Raw genomic sequence first — 22,970 nt, forward strand, 5'->3', positions numbered from 1 at the left:
AGCAGGAATGTTAATAAAGGTATTTATCATTGTTGCTTCTGGGTCTATTTCTCTGAGGGTTTCAGGTGCTGCTTTAACTCTGAGAAGAACTAACCAGCCTTGCTAGAGGTCTGGGTAGGCAAATGCCTGAACAACATTTATTCCTCTGCCTTGTTTTGGGGCTGCTGGGAGACACAGGTGTGTAACAGAGCAGATCATGAGCAACAGCAGTGTCCAGGGCCTGCTCCAGACCCTCCTCTTGCTCTCTGGCCCTGTGAAGCCCAGAGCAACCCTCCATCACCGAGCACAGTCCAGCACTGGGTCATTAGCCCTCACTTCCCCGGACCGCTTTTTTTGCTGGTGCTTCTGCTGCTAAGGTTAATCTTATTTCCCAGGAATTTGTATTCCAGGCACCTGTTGCTTCCAAAACAGGTTACTGTTGCCTTCAGAAGAAAAAAAATTATTCTTTCAAGAAATCAATCTTTTATTTTGATCAGCTGGAACCACTAGAGGGCGATTTGCTTCACCCTTGCACCAGCCTGAATTTTCAGAACATCCTTTTTATTCTTAAACCCATTTATACCCGTTGCCGTAGAGACAAGGTGTGATATTCAGGCCAGAAACTACCTACTCCTATGTAGTCACCGATACCTGTTTGTTGCTGGGACTCAGCCACAGGAAGAAACCAAACACGTCACGGGGCTGTGGCCAGGCTGCAACCCCCACCTGCACCCCGCAGTCCCTGCCCTGGGGAAGTGCTGCTGCTGTACAGCTCAGCTGACGCGTGGCACGCAGCTCCCAGCCTCCAAAGTATCCCGACACTTATAAAAATCCCACCAGGATATATAATATTCTAAAGCCTTATGCCCTGCAGAGCACTGTCAAGCTACTACAGTCTCCAGTCTGTGTCTAATAGCACTGCAGAGGGGCTGTCTCAAGGGGAGGGGAGCAGACAGGCATTCGAAGGGACCCAGAAGGAGACCACTTCAGCCCAGCAGCGCAGTGTAGCCACGCACTGGTTTGCCTGTCCAGCGTCACTGACTTTGTACTTCAGTCCCCCGGCCGAGCTGAGACATCCTCTCTCTTCTAAAGAGGCCAGTTGAAAACAAACCCACCTCTTCCCTTCACTCCCAAAGGGCTGTTGTTGCTACGCAGTATCCCGGGACACTCCTCCCAGAAAACACAGGTCACTGATGATCAGTTTATCTTGATTACTCAATAGCCTGACATGCAGGAAAGCAGATGCTTTGCACCCGACCTTTCCTCCTCCTGGCAACCCCTCTCGTACAAAGGGGTCTCAAAACCTTTACACACAATTACTTACCCAGGACTTCATGGAAGAGCTTTCAAGCACTCCTCATCCTTGCTCTACTGCTCTGGGGCACAGGAAACTCTTTATACCCTGCCTCATGTTCCCAGCAAGCTCCTTGCCCTGCAGTCACGTAGCAGCTCGAGCAAACCTCTTTCAAGACATAAAGCTTGCAACGCTATAGATTTGCATTGTCCCAGACCGGTCCTTCAGCAAGGAAGATCTGTCCCAGTATCACTGAGCTTTTTGCACCCTTGAAAGTATCTGCTTCTCCTCCATTTTGGCTAACGGTGTTTAGAACAGGGTTATTTTCCTTCATTAAAATCTTTTTCATTGCTTTGTAGCATATCGATTTTAAACAGTACCCACCAAACCACTGTTTGAGGGATTTTTGTCTTCTCATTAACATACTGATCAGAGCGCGCTTTGTTGAATGAATAATGCCAAGGAAAAATGGAGGACTGTAGAACAGATCTATTGCAACCTTGTTTATTCTTCAAGCCCGCGTCCTAAGAATTTGTGCTTTCCTTTTCCCTCATCTTCCGAGGAAAGACGTGATCACAGGGAAGGTTATTCTGTCCCACCCTAAAGAACGCACTGACGCCTGCCTGCCTTGTCTCCTCTCCCTCACCTGCTCCCTCAACTTCCCAGTTTTTCTTCTTCCCATTTACCTGCACTGCCACACATCCACAAGCAGAGTCTCCACCTTCAGGAGTGCTTCTGTCCCCTGCCAGGCCTTAGGCTGAAGAAAGGCGGATTTACACAAAATACAACACAAGAGTCAGTGTGAGAGACCTCAGTCACTTTTCAAATGAACTTACACCAGTGTACTACAGAAAAAAAAAAATCTATTTGGTCCAGAGGAAAAGCATCCTCTTGTGTTCACAGAGGTGTGTGCAGTAACAGTGTTTTCTGGCCACAAACACAGCAGTAACTGCTGTGATACTGATTTTAAGGCTGAGAGATCATTATTGATGTAGTGACAATCAAATACTGCTCTCTAGCTGAAGGTGCATTCACTGGCAGTCAATTAATTAGCCCAGTAGTGGCTGATCAGCTCTCTGCCCCATCTACTCCCAGAGTTGCTGCTGCTGGACTCGGTTTGCTCCTGCATCACCACACAGCCGGCTGGCACCCCAGCAGCGGCCGAAGCACCACCATAAGCCAGGCTGTCAGTTCACCTTCCCGCTGTCTCTGCTGGGAGGCACAGTCTAAACAGGTAAAGTAAGGCTTAAACCGCTGTAGCTTCATCAAGGGCTGTCTCGGCACCTGCGCCACCGCCAGCGCTGGTGGCCCTGCTGGCAGGCTGCGGAATTCGGACCTGCCTCAGCAACACCCGGAAACTACAAAACCACACGGGAATAGCGAAGGACTCAGCAGCTGTTTTTAAGAGATGGCAGTGGAGGAAAAAAGCATGATGAGAAACAGAGATATATGACAATAAAGGTTAAGGTACTTTTATTATAAAAGTCTATACAATGAGCACCAGACATAGCAATGCAATTATATCTGGTTTAGTTATATATATTCCATATCTATATATCCATATAGATATATAGGTTTTGCTTTTACCAAAGTAAAACTGTTATATCACAAAATGCCTAGTCCTACCATTTATTTATTGCTCAACAAGGATGGCACAAAACACACTCAGCATAACTGTTGCCATGCTTATCTACTATACGGAATAAACAGCCAAACACTGCATAACAAACACAAAGCAGCTGTTAATTCTGAATTGGAACCAGTCTGATCACTCACTCACTTATAAAAATATTGGAATCATATAGATTTAAGCATTATAAAGGAGGAATATATTATTTAAAACATTTAAATAGTGCATATTGACATTTTGCATGTGGTATATAAAACACAAACATTCATGTACAACACTATACAGTACACATTAGTTTCAATGTTTGGATACACCCGTGTCTGCAGACTGATAGAAAAGTAACTGAAGTGTACATTGCACAATGGAACTGAATAAAATTGATAAATGGTCTCAAGACTAGTTTAACCTCATAATTCTCTAAGGTCCCAGATGATTTCGCAGTTAAAAAAAAGGCATACCACCAGTGCTCAATAGTTTTAGTGCTTTTTTTTTTCTGAATTCCAAAATTACATGCCTACAAGCAGAGTAAAACAAAACAAGAAGTATTCTACAGTACACAGATGAAATCTGAGCACTAAAAATCCTACTTCATATGCTTCATGACAGAACAGCAAGTCTATGAGGTTACGTGCTAGCCATTTCTTACGGTGTGAGAAAGTTCATTTTTGGTCTTCCATAAAGCAGTGTGAATAATAGCTATGTTGACATTAGCCAGTCATAGAAACATGCAGTGAGAGCAGGTGCATGCAAAACATGGCCACAATCAAACTGATACACTGAAGAGAAAAAAAAAAGTTGATAAAGCACCAGTCAAAATGAACACTTAGATTTTGCCAGATCAAAACCAGCTGCTGATGGCTGTTGCAGAGCATAAAACTAGTAGCTAAATCGTCATTCAGCACAGAAGATGTGATACTCAAACATTGTTTAGTTTCACCTCTGAAGCTAAATCATGCAAGGCCCATAAACTGTTTTGCTTACATCATAAGGGTTAGATAACCTATTTTTATTCTCCAACTGTAAAACAAAATCGTAATAAACAGCAGTAATTTTTTCACTCAAAACCAACAGTTCACCCTGCGGCGCGCATTAACTACACTGATTTTAGCCCTTGATACCATACTTATTTCAGGTATGGTGGAATTTTAACTGTCCTAATCCAGCTCTTTTCTGCTGGAGCTACGCAAGTCTGAGCGCCATCAGATTTCCCACACACCGAAATGTTCATTATGTTCCTCAAATCTTCCGGAAGTGGAGCTGCAGTATCCAATTCAGACAAAACACTATGTCAACCACTGGTTGATAAACAATAACCAATCAAATGATAAAATGAACAACAGTAACGTAAGTCCCGTAGGCAGCATGTGATATAACTTTGCAGTTTCCCAAGTTTTAAAAAGACACTAAGCAAGGTCACTTTCTGGTTTGTCCACTGTCATCTTTATCAAGGAGGAAACGTGACCGCTAATGAGCAAAATCCATAGCTGTTAATTATTACTGTGTTATAGGTGCAATTTAGAATACCAAAAATTAAAGTTGCTCCGCAGCAGTCCTTTGAAAGGAATTTCAGTCTGCTTTTTAAAATGTTCCAGGAGAAAGCTGTACATTTAATTTGCTGACTTTTTTCCCCCATAATAAAAAATAGGCAAGAGGAGTAGTTCAGTGTAGCATTATGATATTAATAATTTCTTCAATAATGCAAGAAGTCAGTAATAACAAAAGTCTCAAAGTTATTGAATGCTAAAAAAAGCTATGGTTGTTTTGGAACAAGATGGATGCATCTGTAATATAAAACTTTGATGGAAACTGTGTTTGCTAAGTTGGATAGAGCAGTCTCAACCTTAGAAATCTTACTTGCTCTCTAAACAGGACCTACTTACGCTTCAAACATGTTATAGTGGCACCACAATAAAGTGCACAAACTGGATTCTTTCAACAGTGCATGACAAATGAACACAAGCACCCAATAAGTACAGTGGTTGTATACGGAAACATGTTATTCAATGGTTTGGAGGAACATAATTTAAATTGATTTTGAAGAATCTTGTTTGCTGATAAGGACTTCTAACAGCCTAAGTTTGGCTTTAATTTTCTTGTACTCCCTGTACTCATCAAGCATCGGAACCCGATCTTCTTTCTGTACGTTCCTGTAAAAAGAAGCACACGTAAGTTTCAAGGAAATCCTCCCTACTGCAGCAAGTCAAACACTAAAGCAGCAACGTGCAGTTATCTTATGGCAGGAAAAAACACTTTGGCAGCTGGTTCACCAATAACAGACACATTGTTGTATTTTAGCTCCGTGTAGTTAAAATTGCCATCACCTAAAAAAATGAACAGAAAACCCAGCAGCATTTACACAGCACAACTGTTGCAGCGGTGTTTATAAATCATTCTCTTAAGTTCTTCTGGAGGTTTTAACAACAGGGTACAAAAACTTTAATTTCAGATCCTGTGTATACATTACAGAAAAATACAAATAAATTTAAGTCAATCTGCATTTTCACTGTATGTAGGCTGACCCACAAATCGACAGCAGAGAATTATTCTTATTTAAGACTGGACTGTAATAAGTTAATCTATTAATCACACTTATTTTTAAATCAACCTTTCGTTAACAACCTCATTATTTGCCATTAAAGTCGAAAGGAGTATGTCCCAAACTTAGCGAGTGCGTAATGAAGTTAGTGGAATTTGCGTAACTAACGGTCCAGGAGTTTCTAGTTAAGGAGAAATACAGTAGGAAGTATAGTTAGGTGAGAACATCTGCCAGTCAGGAAAGTGACTGGTGACCTCCTAGGAGTGGTTAGTTTTGTTCATGAGGCGATACACCTTGAAAAACCTATCACACAAAGGGCAGCAGTTCAATCAAATTCATAACATATATTCAAATAAGAAGCCTAAAAGAACTAAACAATACAGAGAAGAATAAAAATGATCAACCCTTTTATTAGTAAAGCAAATAACCACTGTCCAGACTGACCTACTGGGAACAAAGGACAAATAGGCAAACTTCCCTGCCCTATGTTAAAAACAGAGGGATAATCTGAGGGTTTTTTTAATATATAAAAAATAGTTTTTCGTAAGTATTTTAAAGTGCCAATTTTTTTAAATTAAAAAAATAACTTCTTCCATTTTCATTATTATGCTTTACAGACTGTAACAGAGGAAACAAAACTCAGCAGCAGGCTTCCTCCACTCTTAAAAGGACACAAGATTATCTCCTTCAGGAGATTATTCATAGTAGAGACCGAAACAGATCAGATTTCGTTCGGCAACATTGAAAAAAATACTTGGCTACAAAACGCGGCTGCTGTCCAGCATCTGGTTTTGTGCTAAACAAACCTTCCATTCTGCTGATAAAACTCCTCTTCAAATTCTCGTAATGTCTTACGTAGCTTCTTCTTTTCAGCTCTGGCTTTCCACAGTTGCTCCAGTAATTCAGGCCTAAAAATTTCAAGTGAGAGAAAAATACTGTTGGCCGTACAACTGAATTTAAATTCTTCAGAGCATACTCAAAAACAACTGAGCTAGCTGCGCCAATAATACACTTGTCTTGCTCATAAGGAATATGCTCTGTCCAATGGTGAAATATTGAGAACAAACTAGCAGTTAATATAAGGGCATACATTCTTCTGCTGTCTGCACAGCTCAAGTAAGGCCGAAGACGGTTTGGAAGATACTAAACAATTCACTGAATACAAAAAGATCTTTGTCAGACATGTCAGAGGGAAGAACGCTCATTCAAGCCAAACGTTTCCTGAGAAGTGCTGAACGCGTCGCTCCCTTCCGCCCAGCATCGTACATTTGGTATCATGACTGCAATAACTGCAACTTCTACAATAAAATTAGTCACTTCTTATTTTTACATACATAGAAGCAGCGCGGGTGCTTGACAGCCTAAGGTCCCGGGTCAGCTTCTCTTGACCATCTTCAACATCAGACTCAGAGTTTTCAACTGGGCTTAAAACAGACTGTGTTTGGACAGCACTTTTTAAGATATCGTTCAGGTCTGGAGACAAACCATCACTTTCCTCCTCTTCTTCCTGAAAGTCGAAGCAGAAATTCAAAACAAATATGAAATATTTCAGTTCCCTACTACAAGTGCTGGGAAGTATTTTTTGAAAATGCGCTGTACGCACCTTAATTTCTTCAAAAAAATGGGCAGTTTCACCTTCAATAATGGGCTGTAACATCTGCCCCCGCCTCTTGGTTGATGGCGACCCCTGCAATGTTTTAAATTTGTTTCATTATAGGCAATTAGACATTAAATGCTGCGTGTGGTAAGAATTTTGTTGAAGTTGTCTAATACCTAAAGGTATTTCTTCTTTCAGAAGGATAACAGGCTGCAAACATTCCTACAGAGCACAAACAAAATAACAATATAACCCAAAAAAGCTGAGATGCCCGAAGTGTCTTTGACATAGAAGTAAGTGTTGTAGCTTATAATTCATGTAAAAATATTCTTCTTTGGACTTAAAATAAAAAGCACTCACTCCACGTTCTGTAGAAAATCCATGAAGCGCAATAATATCTCTGAATTTCATTATCTACTCCTGCTCCTCCCAAACCAAACCACTAGGAGACTATAAAGTTACACAAGGCCAGAGCCATTTATTGTCTTCTGCCAGGCATACATCGGGAATAATACTGCCTGTTTCTTTTTCTAGACTGCTCTGAAGCCCTGCAATTGGAAGACCTACATAAGAGTTATCTGTTGCCACCCCAGTGTCAAGATCCTTTGAACTTCAGCCTAAATGGGCGCAACTGTGCTGCACAGGAATTGCTGTTAGCTGTCTGTTGCACACATGCAATTATGCCCTGCTCATCTGCACAGCATAAACAATTTCAACAGATGGTCTCTTTGAACAGGAGGAAGGTGGAACACGAAAGCCACACAGAGGATGGCCTGTCAAAAAATTCTAGCTCATGAGAAGTAAATAGTTTCCTGCTTCTTCGAACATTTCCATACAGGCTTCAGAGTATACAATTAGTATACCACGATGCCGTAAGAAAGATGTCATGGAAGCATGTGTCATATAAACCAAATAACAATTCTTGAACTACTTAGCACTGAACATGTCCTATCTAGAGAGCTCTACTTATCTGTCTTACAGGTTTCAAAAGCAGAGGCCCATGAAAACATTTTACAGGTGTTACCTATGGCACAGATTAGGAATTACGTTACCAAGATCTCTTCTGAATTTAAAATCCTTTTGGTTGGCTATTACCCATCCCTTTATTTCACAGCCAAAAAGAGCAACTATGATATAGTCATAAGGCTACTGATAACCATAGAATCATGGAATATATTGGGTGGGAAGGGACCTTTGAGGGTATCTAGCCCAACCCCACTGCAATGAGCAGGGACATCTTGAACTAGATACGGTTGCTCAGAGCCCCGTCCAACATCCCAGCTGAAGAGTCAGATTTTTGAGTCAAGAGATGGGATAAAATTCAAACTAGTCAAGGGCACCACCAATAACCTATGGCTCACCAGTCACAAAGAAATGCTTAGGCATTTAAGAGCAACCTGTGCTTATGGAGTTCAGAAAGGAATACTGACATCAAAGCCTTCAAGTTGCCCTTAAACTGAAATATGGATGCAATGTAAATAACATTTTCCTATAAAAGCAGCGGCCAAAAAATGTATGTGCAAGAAAGGAATGATGCTGAACTGGCCCTTTATCTCAACATACTTCAGCTTAAAGGGGATAGCTAAGGACTGTCAGAGTCAATGTAGACAGCCGATTAAGTTGCTGCTGAGTAAGCCGCTGCCTAGCTATGTTAATCTGGTAGAGAACTGTCTGTGTAAAGATTATCTCATGCCAGCTATGCAGTCCCTTCCTTCTAAAAAGGTCAAAAACCCAAATCTGTTTCGTTGCAAGTCTGGGTCAGCATGCAAGGTTTTGCCTACAGCTCGTGAAGAACACACACAGCCAGCTGGGTGTCACTCTGCAACTGTTTTACAGGTACTATAAACAAGGTTACATCGGCCTCCTTGCACAGTATGAAAACTTTTCTTCCTCATCTCTTACAAGACCAGAGAGAGGAAAGAAAAGAATAGAAAGGACTGCAAGTTAGAAGGAAATGAAGCGAAAATATGATGAAAAAGCGCAGATGTTGTACAGATGCTGCAGACATTGATAACATCTCACACTGGGGAAGCACGAAGGAATGAAATGATTCTCACGGGCATCCTATCACTCATGCCTCTGGTGACAGTAACCGGCAGCACAGAAGAGAGGCTTCCCTGCAACTGGTGTTACTATTCTTGGGAGGACTAAAAGTACAATATGTACTGTGGATCCATACCTAGCACAGTGACTTGGGAACATTTCAGCCACAGCAAGTTAGGACCGCATATTTACTTCCATTGGGAACCACTTACTTCCTAAGAGCCATCAAGGTCACAGACAACTTTGAACTGCTCTGCTCTCAGCAGTAAATCAAATGCCTCAAGTACAATGACAACATCATCATCTATCTTCCACAGGAAAGATTTATTTTATGGAACAGTTTTACTAGCTCTTCTCAAGGCAGCCTAGCAGTTCAAACGTGGAAAAAAGAACAGAAATAGCATTTGTTTTACTCACAAGAATAGGAGTAATGCTTGCTCTAGTTAACATTTGTTTTACAAGTCTGTATCTGTCATAAAGTGGCTTCACAATATGTCTTTCTTCTCTAGTAACCTAAAGGCAGAGAAACCACAGAATTAATTATACCAGTCACTCAGTAATATAAAAGCAAACAAAGCGGTATGCTTCTCATGCCAGGCCACGTACATTCCAATTAGGAACATAAAACTAGTTTAAACTGTGTGTATGAAATGGCGTTTACACAGGCAAAAGGGAATAAGTGGGTGCTTTTCCTCCTCTCTTTTCTCACCTTAATTCCCTATACTTTTCAGGAAGAAGTTTTAAAGACTTCCTAGAAGTTTGGGGAGCTTCAGTAGAAGTAAAGACCCATGGAAAAGAGAAAAAAGGGACCGAGAAGTGGGGGAGAAGATTTTGTGCTTTGCAGTGATGATGATTCTACAGAAATGACAGGGGGGAAAGAAAAAGATGAAACTGTAGAGACATTTTATCTGATATCTGACTTACTCTCAATTCTTGGCCTCTGTGTATTCTTAAAATAACAAATCTTAAAGACTATCTTGAACACTTACTGGCATTTTCTCCCTAAGAGGATCATAGAACCAGTGTCAGTATCTCCAAGACCATTATTCTTCCTTGGCTTTTAGACTGAAAGGCTTGTCAGATTTATACAGCAGCGCTGATTATAAAGCTAGTGTGCCAAGTCCAGAAGGAGACAGAACAGTAACGGGAAAGATATTGTGAGTGGACTAGTGATGCTGATCACTGTCCGAGATAAAAATCCAGAACTTTAGGCACTAATTGCTAGTCACTTAACCTAACTTCCATATTCCCAATTATTTAAGGTACATGCCAGATTTTGGGGAAAAAAAAGAAAAAAAAGGAAAAAAAGTGTCTTTTCATTTCTGTTTTTATGAAATCCAGAATAACATTTCAGGCATTTTCCCAGGAAATTCAATAGCGTCATTTATTTTTAAGATTTCTCATTGCTTCACAGACATATAAAGCACCAAATGTCGCCAATCACTGCAAACTCCAATAACCTCCTGACCTGTGGAAAATGGGCCTATTGATAAATAACTGTTTTTAGAAGTCAATGTAATAATTTCCCCTGATACCAACATGGAAACCAACAGATAACTGTTTTGGAGAAGGAAAAAACCACCAACCCCACACACCAGCATTAAATGCTGGTATTATTACTGCACGAGAGTTACTGTTGTCTGCGCAAACATGAACATAGTTTGAGGAAGTAAACCAAGTATTACCGGTCGTCCATGTTGACTTTCATAATACAGGAGGCTTTTCTGGAGAGATGTCTTCTCTTCTACCAAATGGTCTTTCGTCATTTTCTGTCAAAAGAATAATTCACATCTAATCAAACACAAGTCCCTTTAACAGTCTTCCTACATTATCAGCTACACAGGTGCCTTAGACATCCCACCTTCATCCATTTAAAGCTGTCCCCTATTGTCAGCACGTACTTTTAAATATTGTAGTAAGAGTGAGCAAGGAAAACATGGTTCATCTTGATCATTTCCCCATAGAGTCTGAAACGTGGGGGCTTTGTAAAGGTCTGCTAGTCATAGGCATAATTTTGTTGATAAAGTGATATCTGAAGTGCCTGACAGTGCTCTACTTGCCTCTGTTATTCTCTTAGAAACAGCCTATCCATAACCTTAAGCTTACTTTTATATCTTCTGGCAAACATCTCTCAACTCGTTTTTCCTTTAATCTTTTCAAAATTAGTTCAAGTGTAGCTTCCTTGGTCGGCTTCTTCTCTTTCTGCACAACCCGCATCTCATCTCCATTTTCTTCATCCTCTTGGTCAAGAGAGGAACCAAAGCTTTTTGGAAGAGTGTTACTTCGTGGACGTGTTTGAGGGATAAATTCTCCATCTGAGCTCCTCTGCTTTGCATCTGGAATGAGAAAAAATGCTCAGTCCAAGGTTTTAAAAGAAGTCACTTCTCAGTTCAACTACAAATAAAAGAGCATAACAGTTTGTAAGGGCAAAGTTTCTCTTCTAATGAACAGCAAACAAAGCCACAAGAAGAATTTTATTTTGATTTTTGAGTAGTTCAGAATCTAGAAGTGAAACATTTTTACTGCCCTGTGGAATTTTACTGGATGACTTGGCCATTTTAGTCAAGTAGGTAATTTGTGTTTGTAGAAAACCAGACTGTAGCACCCCTTACCTTTTATTTGCTTTCTCAATTTGGTAAGTTCAGTCATCCATTTTAAAACTTTTGGATTGGCTGCAATATCACTATAGGAGGGCTGAAAAGTAATACAAAGAAGATTTTATTAAAACAGACACACTAAAGTCTTGTTAATAAATATTTCTTTCAAGATTTGGTAGTATTTATGACAAATGTGGCAAATGTGACCCGTAACACGGATGCCACCCTTAGTACCAGATCAGATCTCAGTGCCAATGTAACAGACAACACTTGTGAAAATACACCGGAAGCAAGACATCAGAATTTGAACCAGAGTGGTAAGATGCTTCTGTCCCTCCATGCATCTCATACCCCCTCAGTCTCACTGCATAAATGTCACTGTCTGCCCTTTGGGCTTGGGCGTTACGGCCCGTTTCCTCGTACTGCTGTTTGTTGTTCAGTTCACTTTTGCAGACAGCAGCGTATAACAAAGTTACTCTCATTTGTGAGGCCACAGTTATTCAGTGACGAACCTACAAGAAGTACCTTAGCTCTACCATGCAGTCATTTGTCCTGAGTAAAAGCATAAGTGGTAACTTACCTTACTGTTTTTCTCTTTTTCAAATTGTTCCTCAAATTGCTTGATTTTTTTCTGCAATTTCTTGACAAGCTGATAAGGTGTCTTGTCTTCCCTTTTGTCATCTTTTGAGCTAAAGGATGCTCTTCGTGTTCTGTATAAAAAACATTTTTTAAATGTCATTTAAATAATTAAACAAGTAACTTGTATATTTGAGTAACAGATTACTAATTTCAGGTTTTTTTCTTCAGTTCATCACCCGTTCTTTTCAGGTTTTCAGTCAGCTATCTACTCACTGAATCAAAATGCTTTGACCTGCTGCCTTCAAAATGTGATTTTTTTTTCCCCTAATTTCAGTAAAACCCCTAACAGGAAAACAGCATTTGAAATTCAAGCGTAATAAACTAATGTACTGTTAATTACATTGTTATTAAAAGAGTTCAGATCTTTCTGGTGGCTAGGCTACTAGATACTCAGTACTTCTTAAAATTGGTCACAGAATAAAGCCTAGACTAGGAGCTACCACTGAGAAATCCTTACTGATTAGACAGCTCCGCTTAACTGTCTTAGGCAAGCTATCGGATACTTAGCTAAAAATCATCTACATACCATCTAATCTGTTGTCCTTAATATATTTCTAGAATATGTGATTCTGGTTTTGAATCATCTGTTGCACTTGTTCAGCTCCTTGACATTTGCTGCTTGTAAAAGCCTTTTTATTTCAAGACTGGCCATGAGAATTTTCTAGTACGCTTATTACACAAGGTGCCTGAAAGATCCCTCAACACAGCTAGTGACATCTACATAGTTCGAGATATTAGAAATACTAACCTAATAATCTACTAGCGTAGATCCTTATTAGTTTCAGAATAAGGAGAACAGCTACTACAATCAGCACTTTTCTGCAGGTCAGTCTTCTGCATCATTTTAACAGTACTTGTCAACTATCTTTTGCATCAATGAATCTATGTCAGACAGAGAATTGGAGGTTTTAAACTTGGTCTTTCCTGTTCGAGATTTTCTCATTTTTATGAGATTATTTCTTCCCTAACAAGCATGGATATTCTTCTTAAATTCCCTTTCATAGTAACAGTAGTAGACACTACGGGCCACGGGTTATTTACAGTGTTGGAGGGTCACACTCCCCGGCGTCTCACAAAACTTGCAGCTTGTTTAGTTGCACAACTAGAACAACAGAATCTAGAACTCTGCTTTCATACACTGGGTTAAATGGGCTCAATCCTCTAAATCTGCACAAGACCTGCATTGAGAACCCTACCTCTTCACTGTACTACTATCCCACGCCTCTCCCTCTATCAGCTGACACTTTCCTACAGCCCTTCTGAAAGAAAGCTTTCCACAGCCCAAACGGAGAATCTGCCCAGACCATTGCTGCACACTTTAGTTGCACACTCCCAGCTCTCTTTACTGGGAGTGGATAAAATGCTACGCAAAACAAATCCAAAATTATGCAACATGAAAACAGATAGCCATTCTACTGAAAAGAAGAAAAAATATTTCATAAAATCATAAACCAGCGGGAGTAAAGGCTGGTAAACAAAGGACATAAATGCTATCCTTCAGCCTAGGAAGTGCCATTAGAGCATGTTGTCAGAAGCCCTGACCAAACGCCAGAGAAATCTGTGCAAGCTTGCTCTATTTTTATATTCTTTCCCTCAGCATTGCCAGTGGCCACTTTGAGAGACAAAATACCATCCCAGATGAACCTCTGGTCTGACTCACTATGGCAGTTCCTGGGCAGGCAGAACAGCCAAACGGCCTTATAATGCTACATTTGACCTTGGTCTTCAATTAATTCATCTCATGAAAACCCATGAGCTTCTTAAACAGCTCTATTTTCATCCTGGCAGTGATATCTCCTGTCCCAACACCCAACAAATTGCATTAAAATACATACCTAACAAAAGAAAGTGCTTTGGATGAAGAATCTAACGTTTCTGGATCATGTAAAAAACGTTGACTTTGCCCAAAATCCAAACTACGATGTGACAATATTGGATGACAGTCCTCTTCCAACGGATGATTAGTCATCCTTCCAGCCTGCGGGGAAAGCTGAGCTTCTCCAGATTCACTGTCCTCCTGCCAAGATTTGAAAGCAGGAAATGGATCTAGAAGATAAAAAAGGGACACAAAATGGTACTTTTCTGTTAACAGAATTATAAACAAGAGTCAAAAGGAAACAAAAATGCGTACCCAATGCTTAGTCTTGTATGCTATAAAGGATGTGGTGTCACACACAAAGTGAAAAAAAACATTTAAATACATCAGAAAGCTACAAATTCTGTATTATAACAATTGAAAGAAAAAGGTACTGAAATGAAGTATGCACACTAGGATCCCTTTTTCAAAGTGTATCTTGGGAGTATGCACTTCCGAACAGTTCAACAGTGTAAGAGAGCCTTATTTATGTATCAGAAATCTGAAGTTAGAGAATATATTTGTTGTCCATTGCAATATTTTGCCGTGAAAATTAATTTTCATACCTTATGCATGTACTTTGAAAGATTGTCCTCTTGGTTTTGAAGAAGGTAAGCCTGACAATACCTCTTTAGGTACAATACCCATTTGCTTAAGTCTTTTTCAAGGAGTGTTGTTGGGTTTTTAAGTTTAAATTCATCCTGACACCACTGAGAAAAAGAGATTTCTTAATTTGTGGAAGGTGATTTCTTTTAGGCAGGGGATTCCAAAACAATCAAGTTTTTTAAATCCCTATAAACAGTCAGTTGCTAACATACCTTATGATTCTCAGATATGGTTTTCTTGCTGTCTAACAAAAAGCTGACATGGCCTTCCAAGCACTTCAATTTAAAATCCCACCCCCCTCTTCCTTTCAGAGATGCCTATATTTTCCAGTTCAAATCAGAAATTTGAAAACTGGGTTCAAAGTGTGCAGAACAACAATAAAATCCACAAAGTAATCTTTAAAAAAAATAACCCTTGTACCTGCTTTCCATTGTACATTTACTAAGTATTATTGGGGTTTTTCATTTTGTTTTTAAGCTATAATCTTGCCTGTTTACACAGTACAAGATACAAGAAGGGGACCTTTTAGAAAAAAGTAAACAAAAAAAAAATTGCAGATCAGAACATTCCCAAGATTAAGGGACAGCAGGTGAAGGGTTAGTTAGAAAGCAAACCATAAACTATCAAAAGGCAGATAACTGAACGTATGGCGAACCATACTTACCCTCCCCTTCTCTCTGCAGATGCATTGTTTTGAAATCAATGAGGGGAAAAGTGATAGGGCATGGCGCTAATAAAATGAAAAAGAATGGCAAAAATACTAAAGTGAACACACAGCACAGTCAGAACAAACTATACATAACATGTAAAGCAGGAAGATACAGTACCAGGGAAAAACACCCCATCTTTTGGGCCAGGCCCTGAGCACTCTCAGCTTCCAGGCAATTTCAATGGCAGGTAAGGATGCTCAGTCCTCAGCGAATTTGAACTTTTTACTGAAAAGGTTTACAAAGAACTGACACAGGAACAGTAAAGACTTAATTGTAGTTTAATAAGAGTCTCATGCATCCTCACATTAACAAAAGGCAAGTTGTAAGTATGTTTTTGCTCGCAGATTTTAAATAGAGATGGTGGTGATTTCCAAAAAGCAGGACAAATGCAGAAAACACACTCAGAAATAGAGATTAACTGATGTGCATTTTTGCCTTAAGCCAGCAAACATTTGACATTCATTTTCAAGAACTCTGTTGGCCAGAGGCCTTTAAGTTTCCATCACATAGGCTTTAATAACCCAAATCTTATAACAAGATTTGGACTGGTATAGGTTTCTTAACAAAGCCAATCTGCTTCAGTGGGATTCCACAAGGACTTGCAGTGCCTTGGAAGGCTGAGGTCCTAATAACCGTTCTAAACAGGACTGAAGAATATCCAAAGTTTAAACACTTTGCAATGAACTAACACCTCTTGCAAATATCATTATTTTACTACCAAGAAGCTTATAATATAAATTGACATACAGATATGCTTTCTTTTCAACGTAAGGGTCAAAGCTATTTGGGCAAGTAAAACCAAAACAACTTTTATGAGCAGATTTAAGGAAATAATGAAAATGGAAGCCACAAACCTTCTGAGAATACGTATTAAATCAGATTAACACAAATAGAGGATACAAGACATAATGTGCAACTAAGCAATTAATGTAAATAAAACACAGAACATAAGCAGGATTTTTTTTAATCTTTAGACAGAATTATTAACTTGGGCAACAAGAATGAAAACTGGACTCAGCGTCTTCGGATGCCTGCAGATCAACGTCTGTATGACATTACGTACTCTAAATGTACAGTCTGCTAGGGCTCAGGAAGGCCAACCAGCAAATATTTGACAAACCAAAGCCAGCTAAACACAAGTTGCAAACCTCATCATTTGTAAAAGGGTTAAAGGGGAAGTATGGATTCATGCAGGCACTTAGTTTGGAAACCAGTCAACACTGGTGACAAATTTGCAATAAGTTATCACCATTTGAGCTTCAGGACAAAGCTTTATGTGCTGACATGCTACAGCTATATGCTGCACTGTTAAACTACATACATCCCCAGTATACTTCACTAACTCTAGTATTTATAACACAGTGACTAGAAGTTAAGTGCCATCGTTCTTTGTTACCAGAGCCTTAGTATCATTTGACCATCACACTTACAGGCATCCCAAAGAATAGCTGTGACTGGAACAGCCTGTTGGAAGTTAAAACCTTGTCCCTGCATAGTAAATCTGTACTGTATCTACCACGTTGTATTTGCAAGTTTTTAAAATCGGAAACAAGTGTACTGTTGGTGGCAATTCACAGTGTTTTAGCAAACTATGTCACTTGCAATTTTTAAGGTGTGATGATTCAGAATAACACCACTAGGCAGAGGAAACAGGATATAAGGAACACATAAAAAGATAAGTCCTTTGAAAAGAAGATATTGACAAGAGTGTTTTGCTCTGTTTACAAAGGGGTTATGTTTTTATACAGGTAGAACACCAGTCTAAACAGTTATTACCAGACATTTAAGCAAAGTTCAGTAAAGTCACAAGCTTAGGGGCTTGCTAAACCTGGAAGGCCATGAAGAATAAGGTCACAAACATAAGGAATCCTGTCTGAGAAAAGACTATATTTCAAACATTTTGCTTTCTCAAAAATCCAAACAACGGAGGGAGAAGGGGCACAGAACTAATATCCATCTGCAAGTTTAACTTGTATTTGAAAATTTAGAGCTGTTTTAAGTTGTGAATGACGTGGAAACCAACACCTGATGTTTAAAATAAAACAATCAACAGATTTTTCAGAATAAACAAAATATAAATTGCTGTGTTTAGTACTTTAGTGATTTTAAGTCAAATTCAGCTAGTATTATAACTTCAGTAGCTTATATTAAAAAAAGCACCACAACAGAAAAAACCAACCCACACAAGACACAGCGTGAATATTAACTGAACGACTGTAGGTTTGGATGAGAGGCTCAGGGTCCTGGGAACCATACATAGTCTTCAAACAAAAAAGAAATAAAATAAGCAAAAACAAAGACCCCCACCAAACCTCTAGTGTAAAACTTGGGCTTTTTAACTTTCTTTACTTGCTGCTTTGACTATTTTTTCTTTACAGGTTTTTTGAGGTCCTTAATTAAATTGGAGATAGCCTGAAACAAGATAGGACCTATGTCATGACTTGGTCAATCTTACCATGTGTATAGGAACATACTATCCCAATTGAACTAAAGGAAAAAAGCATAAGTCGTCTGCTGCTTCTACTTTTTCAAATGTTTTATTTATCATTACCAGCTAACTATATTGTGAGCTGAAGGGTTAAAATTACCTTCCCATTTGTCACCATCAGATACATTCTTCAGATCTAGACGTGGTACTTGGACACCCAGAGCTTCCTCAGAAACATTAACGCTGCCATTCCCTGACACCTCTGAATCAGTATTTGCATTAAGATCACAAGTCTTGCTACTTGAATCCTGTATTTAAAGAACATACAGAACAATTTCATTAATATTTAGCAACTCGAAATCGGGTTACCTGATCAGTGCCAGTTTCAGCACTTCTGGAAATTTTCTAGGGAAAAAGGTATTCTTCTTTCCTAACTCAAGGGATTATAAACAAGCTCCCCCCACCAACAGTAGTCAATTATTTACATTACAGGATGTTCCTTACACGAGATGCATAAGTATAAGCTTGCTCTGCTGCCAAAAGTTTCTGTGAAGCAAGATGATATCTCTAACAGACGTTCTGCAAACCTTGCAGCAGGCCAACCAATATAAGATATTAAAAGCTAAATTTATTGTTTTTCTTCATATCTGTATTTCATGTAAGTTTATAAGATGCTGCGTATCGGTATATAAATGAAATCATAATCTTACCAGAAACATCTCTGAAGATATTCTATCATTGCCAACAAGCAATATACTATTTTGCCTAAAAAGAAGACAGACCTCATTATCATTTTAAATACAAGTTCTTAATGGACAATAAATACTATACATCCCCTTTACTTTGTATTCTTACACACCCTAGTCCAATTTTAACAGATACGCAATATATTTCCTTAAAGCGATAATTAATTCTGGGAAGCAAAAGTTACACTGCTTCCCCCCCACTTTTGTTCTTCACATCTTCTGGATGTGAATGGATTTTGGATGGAATTTCAAGCTGAAGCATGTAAACAACTGGACTTGAACCAAGCTGGAAATAAAAACAGCTCTGACCTTTATTCTCAAACTGGGACTAAGTATTTTAAAACTCAGTTCAACTCAAACTGAAATTTCAATCAGTGCTGAACTCAAACTGCACATGGACTTAAAAGTTTTCTGGCTAGTCATTATTACCAGCATTAATTCTTCAATCATTAAGAGCAATAAAATGTTCTTTTCTTTAAAATATTTTGGCACTTTTTCCTCTATTTCTCTTGCCCAGAACATAGAGTTGTTCATAAAAAAACATTATATATATCACATAGGCTTGTATTTATTTTCTCATTAAGCGCATCAAGTTCCATGCCTTTTATATCATCACCATAAAAAGGTAACTCCATCTTACCCTCTCTGTCTTCACATGTGGCAAGTTAATCATTCAGTTTCACCTCCCTTATGCTACACTGTGTTGTCACAGATCACCAGTTTGGTACACTTACTTTTCAAAACTGAAGTTACACATTCTGCCATGTAAGTGACAGAAGAAAAATACATACCTTTCACTATCATTTTCTTCATCAACATCTGCATCTTTATCACCTGGTTTCAGTAATACGTCTGCAGTCTGTTGGCAAAGAGTATGTTTAGGAGGATTTGGGAATCGCATTCTCAGCTGAAAACAGTTCTAATCATCACTGACCACAAAACACCGTCAAGAACTAAATGCACATATTTTTGTGGGGGGGTGGAAATGCTACTTTTTACCTATGCAATATTTTTACATCTGAAGTAAGGCCAATAACCAGGCGTTTTAATCACTAGAAGACAGTGACTTGTCATCTTCAGACAAACCTTTTTTATTATTTCTTTTAAAAATTAACACCACCAGTTCTACTGCAAATTGTCAGTCATAGCATGAAGTTTGGGGTGACTAAATCATGGCAGTAAGTATATCCTAGCCTCAAAAATAACTGAGTTGGATGTAGACTTGTGCTCAGCATATATGAAATGAAACAAGTCTGACAGACTTTCTAAAAGGAGCTACTAATCCCTGTTACTAAATAAAGCAGCAACAGAACTGGAAGGGGATGGAGAAATGCTGGCATTTCTATGACACCATCTCACAAAACAAGTTCTTCAGATTAATACATGTCGCTATTTTGTTCACTAGAAGCTGGCGCAGGAAGACTGACTACTTCAACCATCTACACCAAAGCCTCTTTCTGGGAGGGAGAAAGAATCTACACTTGATCTCTTCAAAAGGCATTTTATTTGGGGGAATATAAGGAAATTTAAATATAAAATATGTCATTAAAAAAAACCCCACAGATTACATCTGGTTTCAGACTTCAAGAAGTTCTCACAAATGATCTTTAAAATGTCTGAATATGAAGTTACCCAGAGAGTTCAAATATACATAACAGATGCTAGTTTTACACTGCTGACAGTAATATTCGCCCTCAGCAGATAAAACTCCATTTTTCTGTTTATGTTATTTCTGTCCTCAAGTCAAATTCCAATTCAGGGAAACAATTTTTTAATTACAGTGCATTTGTCATACTCCAGCAGACAATTTCCACCCTGGAGATGAGCTGTGCAAGTCTGGCATAGTCACACTTATTGTAGTTGTGGAAACAGCTGCTTCTGTTTCCATTTCAGACCCAAAGGAGAGCTCACGTGCCCATCTTTCCTTTCCTACAACCCTGCATGCGCCTCTCAAACTCCTTTCATATAGAAGAATCAGTATGTTTCCCTTTCACATCACCCCAAAAGATACAACTCTCCAGTAACATTTGAAGTGGTGTATTAACAAGAATGTAGAAACTAACATTGAAGAAACAAAACTGCATCCCAGAATGCCACCTTACCACTGACAGCAATGGACTGAAACTTAGCAAAAAGCAAGAGAGGCCAAGAATGACATCAGGTATGACAACAAAAGCGCATCGCTACATGACCACACACTCCCAAGCATCACATTCCTGTTTAAATTCTCAGTGTGGTAACGTCCTTGGAACTCCAAAGTGCACATACGCCATAAGAAGCCAAATTCACATTTTTCAGCTGTTCTTTGAAAACACTGAAACTGCACAAAATGCACTGAGGAGACACCAATTTGCAGCTTTTGTTTCTCCATCTACATTTGTATTTTCTGAGTTTCCATTTCTAAAGCTCAGCATATACTTTTAACTAGGAAGTCAGGAGGAAGTAAAGTGTTAGGTAATATGAGAAACTCGCTTTCTATTGCTTTTGAAGGCTTTCATTATCAAGAGACTGAAAACCTAAAACAATTCTACAAATACAAGACTACTTACAATAGTCAGAAAAGGACTTATTGTAGAAATATGGAACTCTACCCTGTACTTTCAACCCAGTTCTTGCAAACATAGTACTCCCCTGAACTGGATAAAATACCATCTAATTGCAAAACCATGTTTTGCGCATTTTCTGCTATTGGATACAAATCTAACAATTTTTTTATAACAAGATTTGGCACTAATGCATCGGGAAAGAACCTGGACAATCAATGCATTCTGTGAAATTTTGATTTACAGAATGGGATTCCAAACCTCTATGCGAGTTTAGTGGGAACAACTGAAAAATTTGGCTTGTTAGGTGATTCCAAAGAGTCATTTGGGATCCATGAAAGCAAACAGAAGGCTAGGAGAAGAATACATTACAACCGTGAAAAATGCTATGGCAACATTTTGTTTTAATAAGAACAGAGATTCCAGACAAGACTCACAGTTTCACTATGCTAAGGCATCCATTTCTATCTTTTCAAGTTCACAGACCCATTAAATGCTTCTAGTTAATTTAAGTCTACTAACAACAGGTTTGCTTATCTAGTTATCTTTCAGGAAACCCTCAGAAAGATTTATGGACTCACAGGCAAGAAGCTAAAAACCACTGCAGAAAGTTCTCTACACATGTATAGCAGATCTCTCTACCCACAGAATCCATCATTTAGATTTATGACAACACAAGTTTTACCAAATAAATAACAAACTATAGATTTGAGTTTTTCATTAGAAGTGCTTATTTAACAGCTGCCTGTGCACCATTTCATACAAAGTGGTAGAAACTGTATTCTCTTGCATATTACTGTTACAGTTGATTTCATTTTTGTCAGCACATATTTTACAGCATTGCTTGATCACATAAAGATACCCGGGATGAGAGACTGATGCCTGCTCACTAATAAAAAATGCTGGTACAGTTCAGGCCATCATTACAAATTCAGGCCATACATACTACAAACCTTCCCGTTTGATTGTATGTGAAGATCTAATAATTTGCAGCTCAAAGCAAAGCTGAGGGATGTTTGTTGTATAAGGCAAACAATTATTTCAGCCTTTACAGTTGCTACAATACCGTGCTTCCTTCAAACTGTACACCATACTTGCTTCTTTCAGTGAGATGAAGCTGTTCAATCCAAGCATAATATACAAAAGCAAACCAAAATTATACCTATTACACCTGATTATCCTGTGGTTTGTTGTTTATGTTTTCAGTTGCTTTTTGAACTTTAACAGCAACTTAAAGTATCATTAACATTGTTATTTTCTGAGCAAAACAGTTTTAAAAAAATACAACTAAATATTTTTACAAGCACGTTAGCATCATCTCCTAATACGTGCTCATGCAGCGCTCTAGACACATTTTTCTGCTTTGGAATACAAATAGGCAATCCTAATACTTTTCAAGATGACAATATTAAGTGTTGAACCTCCTCAGGAGGTCACAAGTCTAATTTTCTTTCATTTTTCTTTTGCTGAACACCTCAAGCGTAAGAATTCTAAGTGAACACACCAGTACAGAGGGACACGAGCTATCAGCACAGCAGAAGTCAAACATCTAAGCAAAAAGGTCCAAGGAGAAGTAACAGAACGTCTTTCAAGTAGAAAGGAGATGAAGATGTGTTGAAAAGAATGGGACATCTATGTCGAACACAGAAGAAACTTGAAACAGTGAGAAAAGGCTGTTAATAGCTAATCAGAAAACCACACCTTCCTAGCACAAGCAGAGTCAAGAGGCTGCAGAGTCTCAAGGTGACTGCTACTTCTACCCTTTCT

At 38.9% G+C, this 22,970-nt stretch overlaps 1 protein-coding gene across 5 annotated transcripts in view; it reads right to left on the reverse strand.

The window, feature by feature from the left end:
* Positions 1-2,721: 2,721 nt before the first annotated feature.
* The window catches only part of FAM13B (family with sequence similarity 13 member B), a 52,152-nt gene continuing 31,903 nt past the window's right edge, over positions 2,722-22,970 (reverse strand). For 3 of the 5 annotated variants that reach the window (XM_064458372.1, XM_064458373.1, XM_064458374.1), the window contains 14 exons: positions 19,452-19,519; positions 18,625-18,679; positions 18,075-18,222; positions 15,441-15,506; positions 14,151-14,361; positions 12,257-12,386; positions 11,692-11,773; positions 11,186-11,415; positions 10,765-10,848; positions 9,497-9,592; positions 7,043-7,126; positions 6,774-6,946; positions 6,246-6,347; positions 2,722-5,050 (listed from right to left, as the gene is read on the reverse strand). In XM_064458372.1, coding sequence (XP_064314442.1) covers positions 4,927-5,050; positions 6,246-6,347; positions 6,774-6,946; positions 7,043-7,126; positions 9,497-9,592; positions 10,765-10,848; positions 11,186-11,415; positions 11,692-11,773; positions 12,257-12,386; positions 14,151-14,361; positions 15,441-15,506; positions 18,075-18,222; positions 18,625-18,679; positions 19,452-19,519 — 1,653 coding nt within the window. In that variant the 3' untranslated portion in view covers positions 2,722-4,926. The remainder of the gene's footprint in view (positions 5,051-6,245; positions 6,348-6,773; positions 6,947-7,042; positions 7,127-9,496; positions 9,593-10,764; positions 10,849-11,185; positions 11,416-11,691; positions 11,774-12,256; positions 12,387-14,150; positions 14,362-15,440; positions 15,507-18,074; positions 18,223-18,624; positions 18,680-19,451; positions 19,520-22,970) is intronic. The other 2 variants (XM_064458375.1, XM_064458376.1) reach the window with 2 other exon arrangements.

The sequence above is a fragment of the Phalacrocorax carbo genome, chromosome 8 (assembly GCF_963921805.1).
Source record: "Phalacrocorax carbo chromosome 8, bPhaCar2.1, whole genome shotgun sequence".
NCBI lineage: Eukaryota > Metazoa > Chordata > Aves > Suliformes > Phalacrocoracidae > Phalacrocorax > Phalacrocorax carbo.